The sequence below is a fragment of the Hypanus sabinus genome, chromosome 18 (assembly GCF_030144855.1).
Source record: "Hypanus sabinus isolate sHypSab1 chromosome 18, sHypSab1.hap1, whole genome shotgun sequence".
NCBI classification, from domain to species: domain Eukaryota; kingdom Metazoa; phylum Chordata; class Chondrichthyes; order Myliobatiformes; family Dasyatidae; genus Hypanus; species Hypanus sabinus.
Window position 1 is genome coordinate 60,813,688 of NC_082723.1, and position 16,499 is coordinate 60,830,186.

General features: G+C 45.5%; 1 protein-coding gene across 1 annotated transcript in view; it reads right to left on the reverse strand.

The window, feature by feature from the left end:
- Positions 1-16,499, reverse strand: part of LOC132407258 (collagen alpha-1(V) chain-like) — a 202,960-nt gene that overhangs the window by 50,067 nt on the left and 136,394 nt on the right. The window contains exons 36-42 of the mRNA XM_059993518.1: positions 16,120-16,173; positions 15,509-15,562; positions 6,898-6,951; positions 1,851-1,958; positions 684-737; positions 501-554; positions 362-415 (exon numbers count right to left, since the gene is read on the reverse strand). Coding sequence (XP_059849501.1) covers positions 362-415; positions 501-554; positions 684-737; positions 1,851-1,958; positions 6,898-6,951; positions 15,509-15,562; positions 16,120-16,173 — 432 coding nt within the window. The remainder of the gene's footprint in view (positions 1-361; positions 416-500; positions 555-683; positions 738-1,850; positions 1,959-6,897; positions 6,952-15,508; positions 15,563-16,119; positions 16,174-16,499) is intronic.

Below are 16,499 nucleotides of genomic sequence, written 5' to 3' on the forward strand. Positions count from 1 at the left end.
TATTAGACATTTCGATCCAAGGAAACAGATAGTGTCTGTCTCCTCTGTTTATGCCTCTTATAAACCTCTATTAGGTCTCCTCTCAGCCTCCCTGCTCCAGAGAAAACAACTCACTCTTGTGCAAACTTTCCTTGTAGCACACGCCCTCTAGTCCAGGCAGCATCCTGGTAAACCTCTTCTGCTCCCTCTTCAAAGCCTCAACATTTGTCCTGTAGTGGGGTGACCAGAACAGAATGCAGTATTCCAACGCAATCATACCAGAGTTTTATAAAGCTGCAGCATAACTTCCCAAATAGAGAACGTGAAGCCTCAACCACCATACGTGACTAAGTGGATCGACCATTCTTTGAAATCACTTCACCTTTTCTCCTTTGACCCCTTTTTTGCCTTCAGAGCCTTCCTGGCCTCTTGGACCCTGAAGGTGGAAACAAAGTACATTTAAAATATGGCAGGGAAGAGGGTATTGGTGTCTTAGGTTCGAAAAAGGAATTAGTATTTACCATTTTGCTTGGATGTCCGGCTTCACCCTGTGGTCCTCGCTCACCAGTGGGACCCTAATTGGACAGATTGGAGTGAATTGGATAGATTTCCAATTGTAAGTTCATAATGAAGGCCTCGAAAATTGTAGACTACTATGTATTTTACAATTTTAGCTGTGCCAAGGATTTAGTGTCACCACCTACCTTCGTTCCTGGTTTCCCTGTTGGACCTCGTTCTCCAGGTACTCCATCTGGCCCCTGAAAGTATGAAATTTGTTAGTCAATTATTCTAGATGGAGACTGAAATTAATGAAACTAAGTTAAAGCACATAACCACACAGGACCCCTGTACACCTGGGACACTGTGCATGGTCTGGCCTCCCCAGGCAAGGAAGAATTGGCTCAATGGAGTGAAGCCAATATTCAGCAGATAGACTTCTGGGGTGCAGATGTTGTTCTTTCAGTAGAAATGAAGGTAAATGGACCCATATTAGTGCTTAGAGGTGATTTCACAGAATTCCATATATTTCTGAGGTTGATGCAGGGTTGATATGATAATTGGCTGGAACGTCTAGAACCGGGGGACACAGTTCTAAAATAAAGGATAAAACCTGAGATAAGATTAAATGTCTTCACCCAGAGGGCTGTGACTCTCTGGAATGTATGACGTGCGAGGACTCTGGAGATCAGTTGCTAATGTATTCAGAACAAGATCCATAGATTATTATGCGTTACAGGACTCAAACAACAAAATAAGGAAAGGAGGATGATGCTGTTGAATGATGAGGCAGGCATGAGACGACTTCTGTTGTTCGGATAGCTGAAGAGGAAGGAGGAAACGTAAGTGGTGGAGAAAGGAATGAGAGGTTCTGATGGTGGGACAAGAGAGCCTCAGATGGAGGTTACAAACATCATCAACTCATAGAGTGGTACAGAACAAAACAGAAACTCTGATTGAGGTCAGTCGGGCTCTTCAGCTCCATGTGTAGGACACAGATTACAACCTGAGGACTTTAAGGAGAATGTGTAAACCCTGGACTGCTCTTCTGAGTAAGTTACTTTGCACAACCCAAAACGCTCTGCCTTCTACAAGGGTTTCTAAGCCCTTCTACTTTGACAATGTTTTGCACATAATTGATTTTATATCTGAATAGATGGGTTGAACACACTGGAATTGAATCTGTAGCCAATTTTGTTTTGCACTCAAATAATTAGAAATCATTACAGACATTGCACTTACCCCAAAAATCAAATGCTTTCAATCTGTTTAGACAAGGATGTTTGCAGAATGATAGATGTAAATCATTTCAGTTCCTCAAAGTTGATAGGGAATTTGAGTATCAACTTGGAATGGAAAGGCAGATAACTCACCATGGGTCCTGGTTCACCCTTGGGACCACTCTCACCCTTCACTCCCTGAAGTCCGAGTTCACCTTTGGGGCCTGGGGAACCTTTTGATCCCATGGAACCTGATGGACCCTGTATCATATGATTTTAACCAAAGGTGTATAAGAAAATATAGGAAAGCAATAATTTGAAGTAGTATATCAGTACGTTATCCACCTCATAGCTGCCCATTAATTGAAATGCATAATGTTTTTCCCAACTGCAAATTGATATTTTCTAGAGTGAAGAACGATGACAACCATTTCTCTATCAATCTGCATTTCTTAAAAACTTGAACTGTGTAATTCATGTTGTGAACCCAACACCAAGTCCATGTCAGTAACACATGAGGTGCCCTGAATCCCACTACAATGCGAGCTTGGAGCAGTGCAGCAGACCCGGGACATGTTGTAACGCACAAGATCCACCTTCCACAGAGGTGACTGGTGGATGGGCCTGTAGCCGGTAAATAAAATCCTTCGCTCAACCACTTGACCTCATCTGTGACCCTGACCCTGAGTTTCTTCCTTTGTTGCCCCTTCCCCCTTGCTCCCAGTATCTGATTCCCTCCCTCCTTTACTCCTGTTCCAACAAAAACAGGCCTGACCTTTAAGCCATGTGAAAGGAGTCATAAAGGAGCAACTGAATCGTACATTACTGGCTCTGAGGGTCCAATGGACTAATGTTTTCTCATTCTAAATTGCAATGTTTTGGGCGTTACTAGTTCTAGAGGTGCAATGTCCCAGGTTTTGCCCTTTCCAGGTGTGCAACATTGAACCTGCTGTTGGTTCTCAATGTGCAATCTTCTAGGTGTTGATTAGACTAGTTGTGCAATATTCATTGTGTTTCTGATTTCAGGTGTGCAATGTACAATGTGTTGTGGGTTCTAGTTGTAAAACGCTCCTGGTGTTGCTGGTTCTAGCCGTCCAATGTTGTAAGTGTTGCTGTTTCTAGGTGTTCTAGGTGTACAATGCTCTAGCTGTTGTTGGTTCTAGCTGTACAATGTTGTAAGTGTTGCTGTTTCTAGGTGTTCTAGGTGTACAATGCTCTAGCTGTTGTTGGTTCTAGCTGTACAATGTTGTAAGTGTTGTTTCAAGGGTTGGTTCTAAATGTACAATGCTCGAGGTGTTTCGCCCCAGCCGTCGATCTCGGCTGCCCCAGCAACCCAGAGCATATCGATTCGCCCCGGACGTCGATCTCGGCTGCCCCAGCAACCCAGAGCATATCGATTCGCCCCGGACGTCGATCTCGGCTGCCCCAGCAACCCAGAGCATATCGATTCGCCCCGGACGTCAATCTCGGCTGCCTCAGCAACCCAGAGCATATCGATTCGCCCTGGCCGTCGATCTCGGCTGCCCCAGCAACCAAGAGCATATTAAAAACCCAGACTCCAGCACCATCAACGCGGGTTCCAACGGCCATGGACAGATCCAAAGCGATTGCGCAACCACCAACTGTGACTCCAGCCTTGAACTCCAGGCCGGGTCTTCACATGCTGCGATTGTGTCTCCCATCTCCCCTTCCCCCACCACCACTCTGCAATCCCCTCTCCCTCAGATCCCATTGTCAGCTCCTGGGCCCTCAGAGGCTCCATCTTCCTCTCATCCCAACCCTTCCCTCTCCACTGACACTACCAGCCTCCCTCCCCCCTCTGATCCCCTCTCTCATCTGTGCCGGGTCTTTACCATTCCCTCCGACCTTCAACTCTCTGAGGCAGAGCGCTCTGTCCTCAGTAAGGGCCTCAGCTTTGTCCCCCTTCGCCCACACCTCAACGAGTTCTGTGTACACCATGACGCTGAACTCTTCTTCCGCTGGCTCCGTCTCCGAGCTTACTTCTTTGACAAGGACTCTCCTACCCCCACCGATGACCCCTTCTCCCATCTTCAACCCTCCTCCTCTTCATGCACACCCGGCTCTGGTCTTCTGCCTGCTCTGGATCTCTTTATTGCTAATTGCCAACGGGACATCAACCGTCTTGACTTCACCACACTGTGTTCCAATTCCAACCTCACTCCTTCCGAATGCTCTGCTCTCCGCTCCCTCCGCACCAATTCCAACCTCACTATAAAACCTGCTGATAAGGGGGGAGCTGTTGTTGTCTGACATACTGACCTGTACCTGGCAGAGGCACAGCGACAACTCTCTGATACCTCCTCTTGTTTACCCCTTGATCATGACCCCACTAAGGAGCACCAGGCCATTGTCTCCTATACCATCACCAACCTTATCAGCTCTGGGGATCTCCCATCCACTGCCACCAACCTCATAGTTCCCACACCCCACACTTCCCATTTCTACCTCCTACCCAAGATTCACAAACCTGCCTGTCCAGGTAGACCTATTGTCTCAGCTTGCTCCTGCCCCACTGAACTCATTTCTGCATACCTTGACACTGACTTATCCCCCCTTGTTCAACCGCTTCCCACCTATGTTCGTGACACTTCTCATGCTTTGAATTTTTTCAATGATTTTAAGTTCCCAGGGCCCCCACTGTCTTATTTTCACCATGGATGTCCAGTCCCTATATACCTCCATCCCCCACCGAGATGGTCTTGAAGCTCTTCGCTTTTTTTTGGGATTCCAGACCTAACCAATTCCCCTCTACCACCACTCTCCTCCATCTAGCGAAATTAGATCTTACTCTCAATAATTTCTATTTTGGCTCCTCCCACTTCCTCCAAACCAAGGCTGTAGCCATGTGCACTCGTATGGATCCCAGTTATATCTGCCTTTTTGTTGGCTTTGTGGAACGGTCCATGTTCCAAGTCTATATGGGTATCCATCCCCCTCTTTTCCTTCACTACGTCGACGACTGCATTGGTGCTGCCTCCTGCGCGCATGCTGAGCTCGTCGACTTTATTAACTTTGCCTCCAACTTTCACCCTGCCCTCAGATTTACCTTGTCCATTTCTGACACCTCCCTCCCCTTTCTTGATCTTTCTGTCTCCATCTCTGGAGATGGCCTATCTACTGATATCTACTATAAGCCTACAGTCTCTCACAGCTACCTGGACTATTCCCCTTCCCACCCTGTCTCTTGCAAAAAGGCTATCCCCTTCTCACAATTCCTCTGTCTCCACCGCATCTGCTCTCAGGATGAGGCTTTTCATTCCAGGACGAAGGAGATGTCTTCCTTTTTTAAACAAAGGGGCTTCCCTTCGTCCACCATCAACTCTGCTCTCAAATGCATCTCTCCCATTTCCCACACATCTGCCCTCATCCCATCAACCCGCCACCCCACTCAGGATAGGGTTCCCCTTGTCCTCACCTACCACCCCACCAGCCTCCAGATCCAACGTATAATTCTCCATAACTTCCGCCACCTCCAATGGGATCCCACTATCAAGCACATCTTTCCCTCCCCTCTCTTTCTGCTTTCCGCAGGGATCGCTCCCTACGCGACTCCCTTGTCCAATCGTCCCCCCCAATCCCTTCCCACTGATCTCCCTCCTGGCACTTATCCTTGTAAACGGAACAAATGCTACACCTGCCCTTACACTTGCTCCCTCACCACCATTCAGGGCCCCAGAGAGTCCTTCTGGGTGAGGCGACACTTCACCTGTGAGTCGGCTGGTGTGGTATACTGTGTCCAGTGCTCCCGGTGTGGCCTTTTATATATTGGTGAGACCCGACGCAGACTGGGAGACCGTTTCGCTGAACACCTATGCTCGGTCCGCCAGAGAAAGCAGGATCTCCCAGTGGCCACACATTTTAATTCCACGTCCCATTCCCATTCTGATATGTCTATCCATGGCCTCCTCTACTGTCAAAATGAATCCAAACTCAGGTTGGAGGAACAACACCTTATATACCGGCTGGGTAGCCTCCAACCTGATGGCATGAACATTGACTTTTCTAACTTCCGTTAATGCCCCTCCTCCCCTTCTTACCCCATCCCTGACATATTTAGTTGTTTGCCTGTTCTCCATCTCCCTCTGGTACTTTCCCCTACTCCTTTCTTTCTCCCGAGGCCTCCCGTCCCATGATCCTTTCCCTTCTCCAGCTCTGTATCACTTTCGCCAATCACCTTTCCAGCTCTTAGCTTCATCCCACCCCCTCCGGTCTTCTCCTATCATTTCGCATTTCCCCCTCCCCCCACTACTTTCAAATTTCTTACTATCTTTCCTTTCGGTTAGTCCTGACGAAGGATCTCGGCCCGAAACATCGACAGCGCTTCTCCGTATAGATGCTGCCTTGCCTGCTGTGTTCCACCAGCATTTTGTGTGTGTTGATGCTTGAGGTGTTGTTGGTTCTGGCTGTATAATGTTCTAGGTGTTGGTCACTCTAGGTGCACTATGCTCTAAGTATTGTTGTTTTTAGGTGTACAATGCTCTTGGTGTACAGTACTCTAGGTTTTACTGGCTCAAGATGTACAATAGTCCAGGTGTTACTGGTTCTAGGGGTACAATGCCCCAGGTGTTGCTGGTTTAGTGGTACAATGCCCCAGGTGTACAATGAGACCAGTTTGAGGATTGGTGTTCTACAGCTCAACAAGTAGGTTCAGTTCCTTTGTAGATTGAAGATTAGATTGACGGGTTTTTAGTCGGTATTGCAGACAAGGACCTAGTGGAGGAAAGTAGTGCTGAGATATGAGATCAGTCAAATGGAAACTGGATTGTGCCATTTCCAGGTATGTGAATCGGCTCACCCTCAGGGAAAGAGTCTGAGGAAGCAGAGGGACTCTCTTGCTGTGGTGTCCAAGTGTCTGCCTTCAAAATGTAAACTCATGTTGACCGAACAATGCTTCCCAACTGTTATTATCTACCCCATTCCCTTTCCGGCTGTCCCCTCCCATGGTCAATAACCGACTGCCGTGGTGAAACAACAAATCCATTTTAGGAGACAGCAAAGTGTGGAACTTTCTGTGTTGACTCCCGGGGCACATTCCTGAACTCTGTTTCCCACTGAGACAGCACATTGTGCCTGTTCTGGGCACCATATTCATAACCCCACTTTCACAAAGACCCCTGCAGAAAATCAATGAGCAAGCTGCTTTAGCATTCTCACTTTCCGGACAATGATATATACTTACAGCAGACCCAGGACTGCCACATTCTCCTGCATCTCCTTTCTCACCTGCTAATCCCTAGAGTTTTGAAGAAAACCATTAAACGGGTGACAACGTTTCACTTTGCACATTTAGCATTTTTAAAAGCAAGTTTACTTTATATTTTGGCAATAGTTTATTAATATTGGAATTAGTTTATTATTGTCACATGTAGTGAATTACAGTGAAGAGTGTGTCTTGCTTACTGTTCCTACAGATCAAATCATTACACAATGGATCGAGGTAGAACAAGCTATGCAGAATAAAGTGTCGTCACTACAGACAAAGTGCAGTGCAGGCAAACGTTAGAGAGCAAGATCATAATGAGGTTGATTGTTATGGTGAACTACATACACCTGTCTGGACACGCACCCCCCCACCCCCCCGCTGACTGCTCCTGTGGCTCCTCCCACGGACCCCGATATAAAGGCGATTGGAGACACAGCCCCGGCCTCAGTCTCCAGGATGTAGTGTGATGGTCACTTGCTGCTTGTGCTTTCTTCCAGCCAATTAAAGCCTACCTTAACCCACGTCTCAGAGTTATTGGTGGTGCATCAATTGTGAAGGAAAGAGTCCATCTTATCGTACAAGACGTCTGATATCAGTGGGACAGAAGCTGCGCCAGAGCTTGGTTGTATGTGCTTTCTAGCTTTTTTAGCTTCTGCCCAAAGAGAGAAGATTTGTGGTTTGTGGGGTCTTCAACTATGCTGACCACTGTGCCGAGGCAACAAGAAATGTAGACGGGGTTCATGGAGGGAGGCTGGTTTCTGCAAACAAGGGAGCTGGGTAATCAGTTACGATCAAAATGAAGACAACTGTCACCTCACATGCATCCGAGACCACACCAGCACAGGTCGTGTCGGAACAAAGGGAGGCTGCAGCTGATGTTCAATAGAGGACTCAGGGTGTGCCTTAGAACATTAATCTGTCCCCTTAGACTGGCAGAAGATCTTGCTCCAGAAATTGGGGATGAGACTTTGTATGGACAACTTCCCTTCGTCCATCCTGGTGCCAGACAAGAACAGGTACAGTGAAGACCCACACTCAACGTTTCAGGGACTTCTTCGTCCCCTCTGCCATCAGATTACTTTACGGTCCGTGAACCCATGAACACTCCCTCTTTCACATTACATATTTTTTGTAACTTCTAGTAAATGTTATGTCTCGCACTGTACTGCTGCTACAAAGCAATAAATTTCACCATCTACTTCTGTGATAATAAACCTGATTCTGATTTTGAAAGGTGCATCTGTCAACCCATGGGCTTTGTGTTGAAACAGTCATGTGTCCCGATGTTGTGGGAACTTTGCCTTCAAACATGGGGTGGGGGGTATGGCAGGAGAAATCAGGACTGCCACAAGCTTTGCTGGTTTATTGTACTTAGTGAGATACTGGAGCATCTTATCATCTCCGTTACTGATGAATGTCAGATTTTTGTAACGACATTGTGTATTGATCATGGAGTAATTAATATATAAAGACTGGCAGAACATTATGGACAGAAAGGCTCATACTGTGCTGTACAGTTTGATGTTCTGTGTTTTCGACTATTTTGACTGGGAACATGATGAGCTGTATGGTCACAGATATGATCAAAGACCAGGATCATGATTAGTACGTATCATAAAGTCATAGAGCCGTATACTACAGACAGAACATAGAACACAGAACACCACTGCACAGACCCTTCGGCCTGCAATGTTGTGCCGATTTTCTGCCAAGATCGATCTAATCCTACCTTTTGATATAGTCCTCCATTTCTCTATCATCTATGTGCCTAAATGCCCTAATGTATTTGCTTCTACCACCACTACTGACAGGGAGTTCCACGCACCCACCACTCTCTGTGTAAAGAACTTACCACTGCAATCGCCCTTATACTTTGCTCCAGTCAGATTAAAATTCTGCCCCCTCATGTTAGCCTTTTAGAACATGGAACACAGCACATTACAGGCCCTTCGGCCCACAATGCTGTGCCAACCCTCAAACACTGCCTCCCATATAACCCCTCACCTTAAATTCCTCCATTACCTGTCTAGTAGTCTCTTAAGCTTCACTAGTGTACCTGCCTTCACCACAGACTCAGGCAGTGCATTCCACGCACCAACCACTCTCTGAGTAAAAAACCTTCCTCTAATATCCCCCTTGAACTTCCCTCCTCTTACCTTAAAGCCATGTCCTCTTGTACTGAGCAGTGGTGCCCCGGGGTAGAGGCGCTGGCTGTCCACTCTGTCTATTCCTCCTAATATCTTGTACACTTCTATCATGTCTCCTTTCATCTTCCTCTCCAGAGAGTAAAGCCCTAGCTCCCTTAATCTCTGATCATAATGCATACTCTCTAAACCAGGCAGCATCCTGGTAAATTTCCTCTGTACCCTTTCCAATGCTTCCACATCCTTCCTATAGTGAGGTGACCAGAACTGGACATAGTTCTCCAAGTGTGGCCTAACCAGAGTTTTAGAGAGCTGCATCATTACTTCGTGACTCTTAAACTCTATCCCTCGACTTATGAAAGCTAACACCCCATAAGCTTTCTTAACTACCCTATCTACCTGTGAGGCACCCTGGGTAAATCTCCTCTGCACCCTCTCTAAAGTTTCCACATCTTTCCTATAATGAGGCAACCAGGATTGAACACAAGATTCTAAGTGGGGTCTAACCAGGTTCTTATACAACAACAGCATTACCTCCTGTCTCTGGAATTCAATCCCTTGACTAAAGGCTGACTTATACTTGTGTGTCGCATCTACGCCGTAGCTACTGTGTACCCCTATGCCGTACCTACGCCGTACCCGATGCCATAGGGTGACGTGCACCTCTCCAGAAAAGTGACTCACGCATCGCGGCGACGCAGACCGCAACAACTGTGATTGGTCGGCTTGGTAGCATCGCATTTCCTCCTATGCATTTCCCGTTGCTTTTTCTCCGCCACGTCTGTAGGCCGTGCGTACACCGATGCGAAATAGATGAACCAAATCATCAAATCTACCCGCCAACATGTGAAAATGTTTGAAATGCATTTCCTTGTCCATGTCTCTCACGGAGAAACTCAACACAGTGGCATAGAAATCCCACTGCCAGCTAGCATTTTGGCGCACACCAACGCATGCTCACTACAGCGTAGAGCAACGCAGAAGTGAAAATCAGGGTTATGGCATAGGCTACAGCGTAGCCCATATGCACAAGTATGAATCAGCCTTTAGACATTGGCCAACAAACTACACACCTTCTTAACCACCCTATTAACTTGTGTGGCAACGTTTAAGGATCTATGGAAGTGGACCTCAAGGTCGTTCTGTTCCTCCACACTGCCAAGAATGGTCCTGTATTCTGCTCAGATTTGACCTTCCAAGTGAATCACTTCACATTTCTCTGGGTTGAGCGCCATTTGCTACTTCTCAGCGCAGCTCTACATCTTGCAGATGTCCCAATGTAACCTACGACAACCTTCTACACTATCCACAACTTTATCAACATAAGTGCCATCTGCAAACTTAATAACCCATGCCTCCTCTATCTCATCCAAATCGTTTACAAAAATCACAAGGAGCATGGGTCCCAGAACAGATCTCTGCAGAATACCACTGGCCAGCAAGCTCCAGCCAGAATACTCACCACCTACATCTATCCTCTGCCTTTTATCAGCAAGCCAATGTTGCAGTTCTATAAAGCCCTGGTTTGACCACATTTGGAATATTGTGTTAATTTCTGATCAGCTCACTATAGGAAGGAAGTAGTCAAGAAACCCCAGATCCTATGCCTCCTGATTTCTGAACAAGCCTACTATGGGGAACGTTTTCAAATGTCTCACTATAATCCATATACACCATAATGACTACTAGATCCTTATCAATGTGCTTCGTCCCATTTTCAAAGAATAAAATTAGGCTCGTGAGGCAGGATCTCTGCCTCACAAACCATGCTGACTATCTCTAATCAGACTATGTTTCTCCAAATGCTTGTAAATTCTGTCTCCAATAACTTTCTCCAATAATTTTCCCCAGTACTAAAGCAAGACTCACTGGTCTATAATTCCCAGGGTAATCCCCACTCTCTTTCCTGAGCCAAGTAAGAACATTTGCCAGCCTCCAATCATATTCCAGATCTACACCTGTAGCCAGTGATGATGCAAAGATCATTGCCAAAGGCACAGCAATTTCTTCCCTCACTTCCCGTAGTAACCTGGGGTATATCCTGTCTGGCCCTGAAAAGTTCCCGCACCATAAGACATATGAGCAGAATTGGCCATTCAGCCCCTCAAGCCTGCTCTGCCATTTAATCATGTCTGATTTATTATCGCTCTCAACCTCATACTCCTGCCTTCTCCCCATGGCCTTTGACACCCTTACTAATCTAGAACCAATCAATCACCATCTTAAATATACCCAATGACTTGGCCTCCACAGCCATCTGTGGGAACGAATTCCACAGACTCACCACACTCAGGCTAAAGAAATTCCTTCTCATTTCTTTTCTAAAGGCATGTCTTTCTTTGCACAAGCTTTGCACTCTGCTCCTAGACTGTCCCACTAAAGGAAACATCCTCTTCACATCCATTCTTTCTAGGCCTTTGAATATTCAGTAGGATTCAGCAAGATTCCCCCTTATTCTTATAAACTCCAGCCAGAATGGCCCAGAGTCATCAACCATTTGTCATCTGCTAACCCTGTCATTTCTTCTTTCTTCAGAGGAGATTCACAAGAGCTTTCACAATGCTCCAAAACTGGTCAATGCCTTATAAAGCTTCAGCATTACATCTTTGCTTTTACATTCTAGTCCTCTCAAAATGAATGCTAACATTGCATTTGCCTTCCTTCCCTTTGACTCAACCTCCAATATAACCTGAAGGAAATCCTACGTGGGAACTCCCAAGTCCCTTTGTACCTCCAATTTCTGAACTTGCTCCCCATTTAAAAAATAGTCTTCATTTTCATTCCTTCTATCAAAGTGCAGGACCATATACTTCTGTATAGCATCTGCAACTTCTTTACCCAGTCTTCTAATCCATCTAATTCCTTCCACAGAACCCCCGCTTCCTCAACGTTGCCTGCGGCTTCACCTAGTTTTGTATTGTCTGCAGACTTGGCCACAAAGTCAGTAGTTCCATCATCCAAATCGTTGACACATAACACCAAAAGAAGCAGTCCCAGTACCGACCCCTGCGGAACACCAGCGGCCAACCAGAAAAGGCCTCCTTTATTCCCACCCTGCTTCCTGCCAGTCAGCCTATCTTCTGTCCATACTAGTATCTTTCTTGTAATACCATGGGCTCCTATCTTATTTAGCAGCCTCGTGTTTGACGCCTTGTCAAAGGCTTTCTGAAATCCAAATAACTAACATCCACCTATTCTCTTGAGTCTATCCTGCCTCAAAGAATTCCAACAGGTTTATCAGGCAAGATTTCCACTTAAGGAAACCATGCCGACTACAGCCCATTTTATCAGGAGCCTCCGAGCCACCCAAAACCTCATGCTTAAGAATAAATTTCACCATCTTCCCAACCACTAAAGTCAAGCTAACTGGTCTATAATTTCCTGTCTTTTGCCTCCCTCCCTTCTTAAGAGTGGAGTGACGTTTGCAAATGTCCAGTCCTTTGGGGACATTCCAGGACCTAGTGATACCTCCACAATCTTTCCAGCTACCTCTTTCAGAACCCTGGGTTGTAGTCCAACTGGTCAGGGTTCAGGTTCCCTATCACCTTCTCCATAGTAATAACAACTACACTCACTTCTGATCCCTGACACTCTCAAACGTCTGGCATACTGCTAGTGTCCTCCACAGTGAAGGCAGCCGCAAAATGCTTACTGAGTTCGTCTGTCATTTCTTTGTCCCCCGTTGCTACATGTCAGCATAATTTTCCAGCGGTCTGATATCCACTTTTGCCTCTCTTTTACTCTTTATACATCTGATAAAACTTCTGGTATTTTGTTAATATATTATTGGCTACCTTAACTTCATAAATTATTTTTTTTCTCTGCTTATTGCATTTTTTAGTTATCTTATGTTGGTTTTTAAAAGCTTTTCAATCGTCTAGTTTCTCACTATTTTTTTGCTACATTACATGCCCTCTCTTATGCTTTGATACTTCTCTTGTCAGCCACGGTTGCTTTATCCTCCCTTTAGAATACGTCCTCTTTCCTAAAGATGCATTGTTCTAGTTTTATGCTACTCTCACAAATGCCAATGTCCCTCTCACTGGTGAATAAAAAAGCAAAATATTCCTTAACCTCCTTTATCTCCTCCAAGTCCAGGTATGTTTCCTCTTCTAACCCTACACTACCCTCACTCTAGTCATCCTCTTGTTCTACATGTGTAGATCCCCTTGGGGGTTTTCCTTAATGTTATCCACCAATGCCTTCTCATGCTCCCGTTCTAGCTCTCCTAAGTCCATTTTTCAGCTCCTTCCTGATTACCTTGCAATTTTCTAGAGCTCTGTCTGATCCTTGTTTCTTAAACCATAAGTAAGCTTCTTTCTTACTCTTGACTAGATGTTCCACAACACTTGCTCCATCACAATACCATCCTTTTCTTACCTCAAAGGTCTAGGCCCTTTGGACCACCGAGTCAATACCCACCAATAGCTGCTTTTAGGCAATATACCTCTTGCCATCTTCAGAAGTTTTCTGATGACTCCGCCATTGTTGGATGCATCAGCAAGGGAGATGAGAGTAAGTACAGGGCTACTGTGGGAAATTTTGTCACATGGTGTGAGCAGAATCATCTGCAGCTTAATGTGAAAAAGACTAAGGAGCTGGTGGTGGACCTGAGGAGGGCTAAGGCACCGGTGACCCCTGTTTCCATCCAAGGGGTCAGTGTGGACATGGTGGAGGATTACAAATTGACAATAAACTGGACTGGTCAAAGAACACTGAGGCTGTCTACAAGAAGGGTCAGAGCCGTCTCTATTTCCTGAGGAGACTGAGGTCCTTTAACATCTGCCGGACGATGCTGAGGATGTTCTATGAGTTTGTGGTGGCCAGTGCTATCATGTTTACTGTTGTGTGCTGTGGCAGCAGGCTGAGGGTAGCAGACACCAACAGAATCAACAAACTCATTCGTAAGGCCAGTGATGTTGTGGGGGTGGAACTGGACTCTCTGACGGTGGTGTCTGAAAAGAGGATGCTGTCCAAGTTGCATGCCATCTTGGACAATGACTCCCATCCACTCCATAATGTACTGGTTAGGCACAGGAGTACATTCAGCCAGAGACTCATTCCACCGAGATGCAATACTGAGCGTCATAGGAAGTCATTCCTGCCTGTGGCCATCAAACTTTACAACTCCTCCCTTGGAATGTCAGACACCCTGAGCCAATAGGCTGGTCCTGGACTTATTTCCACTTGGCATGATTAACTTATTTTTATTTAATTATCTATGGTTTTATATTGCTATATTTCTTCACTATTCTTGGTTGGTGTGGCTGTAACAAAACCCAATTTCCCTCGGGATCAATAAAGTATGTCTGTCTGTCTGTCTGTTGCCCTGTACCTCCATGTACCTATCTAAGTGATTTTAAAATGATACCTTCCTCAACCACCTCCCCGTACTCACCACCCAATGTGTGAAAATGTTGCCCCCAGGTCCTTTTTAAATATTTCCCCCTCACACTGAAACCTATGCCCCCCTGGTTTTGGTCTCCCCTACCTTGGGGAAATACTGTCACCATCTAACTTATCTGTGCCTCATACCATTAAATAATTCTATAAGGTCCCCTCTCACTCTCCTGTGTTCCAAGGAACTGGGAACTAGGAATGAGAGTGTGCAGACAGAACTGAGGAATAAGACCACGAATGGTGTAGTTCCAGGACAATTAGGGTTTGGCAGTGAATACCAGCATTGCCAACAATCCCCGAATCTGATGAATAATAGACCACTGAGGAGATCCTGGAAGTAGGGCCAGGGCTGGCTCCTTGCTTCCTTGAGTAATTCTCAGAATGTCAAGCAATACACACAAAATACTGGCAGAACTCATCAGGTCAAGCAGTGGGGGGTGGGAGAACAATCTGTCGATGTTTCAGGCCAAGACCCTTCATCTTGTACTGGAAATGAAGGGAGCAGCAGCCAGAATTGGAAGGTTGGAGGGCGGGGGAAGGTGGAAGGGAAAGGAGCACAAGCTGGTAGGTGGTAAGTGAGATCACCTGAGTGGAGAAGGTGTTTTGTTGGGAGAAAGGGGGGTGAAGTAAGAAGCTAGGAGGTGATAGGTGGAAGAGAAAAAGGGCTGAAGAAGGAGGAATCTAATAGGAGAGGATAATGGAGCTTGGAATAAAAGGAAAGGGTGTGGGAGGAGAGGGAGGTTATATGATGTGAGGAAAAGAAAAGGGGTGAGAATGAAATGTATTTTATGGAGATACCTCAAACTGCTGGCTACATCTTCCATTTACCATCCTCATAAGCACTGAAAGTCAAACTCATTACCAATGGCGCCAATTTATACTGTATCATTGGTCACAAAGACTATTTACGCTGAAGGACTTGTTTTTATGTTCCATGATTCATTCTATCATTTGCTGGCTGAAGATACTCCTGTCAAACTTCTTAACTTTTTTGTGGGTTTCACAAACACATCATGATTCTCATTTATTAACATTTCTCCCACCTCAGCTCCTGTGTCACCAATAGGTCCAGAAATTCCAAGGGGTCCTAATTCACCCTGACAACAAAATACAAGAAAAGATAAATTACATAAACCTGTTGCCTGTATTTATACAACTTTAAAGTCAGTTTGTGCAGGTCCATATTTGATGAATAAACTTTTATGGCCATCAAGCACCATTGTAAATCCCATTGCAACTTTAGTATATAAAATGGAGAAGCAAATTTTGCAGATGCTGAAATCTAAAATAAAACAAAATACTCATGATATTAAACCAACACCTGGGGAATTTTTTGGTTTTGGATAACCATTTTTAGTTATCTCATTTTTACTATGTACTGTACCAACAGTTATGGTCAAAATGAAAATAAAAGTGACTTGACTTGACTTATAATAAGTGCACTGTGATGAAGTACCACGAATTAGAAACACCAGCTCTGTCTCTCTACGTATGCCCTCTGATTACAGTTCCAGCACTTTTCTGCATTCGATCACAATTCTAGTACCTATTGCTTTTGTGCAACAGGCTGTCTGCATTTAAACCACTGACATTTAAGCAGTAAGGACATGAACTGTTTCCATATCATCATTAAGAATCATTCCTTTGAAATTACCTTTTCTCCTTTGGCACCATCTTCTCCAGGGGATCCAGGCAGTCCCATCAGACCCTGTAAAAAAATGGACACTGAAAGCCCATTTACTTATGAAGACAAAGAAGATCATTTGATCCACTGGATGCCTGCCAACTCTTCATATTTCCATTAACCCTTGCAAATTATCCCTTGGTCCCATTTAATTCTTTTGCCATTCCCCTGTGGACCAGGACACCTTTGGAATGTGGGAGGAAACTAGAGCACCCGGAGGAAACCCATGCATCACGGTGAGAACGTGCAAACTCCGCACGGACAGGACTGGATGACAGGCTTCATCTAGATCCCTGGAGCAGGGAGGCAGTGGCAATAACTGCCGGGCCACAGTGGCTCCCAGTGATACT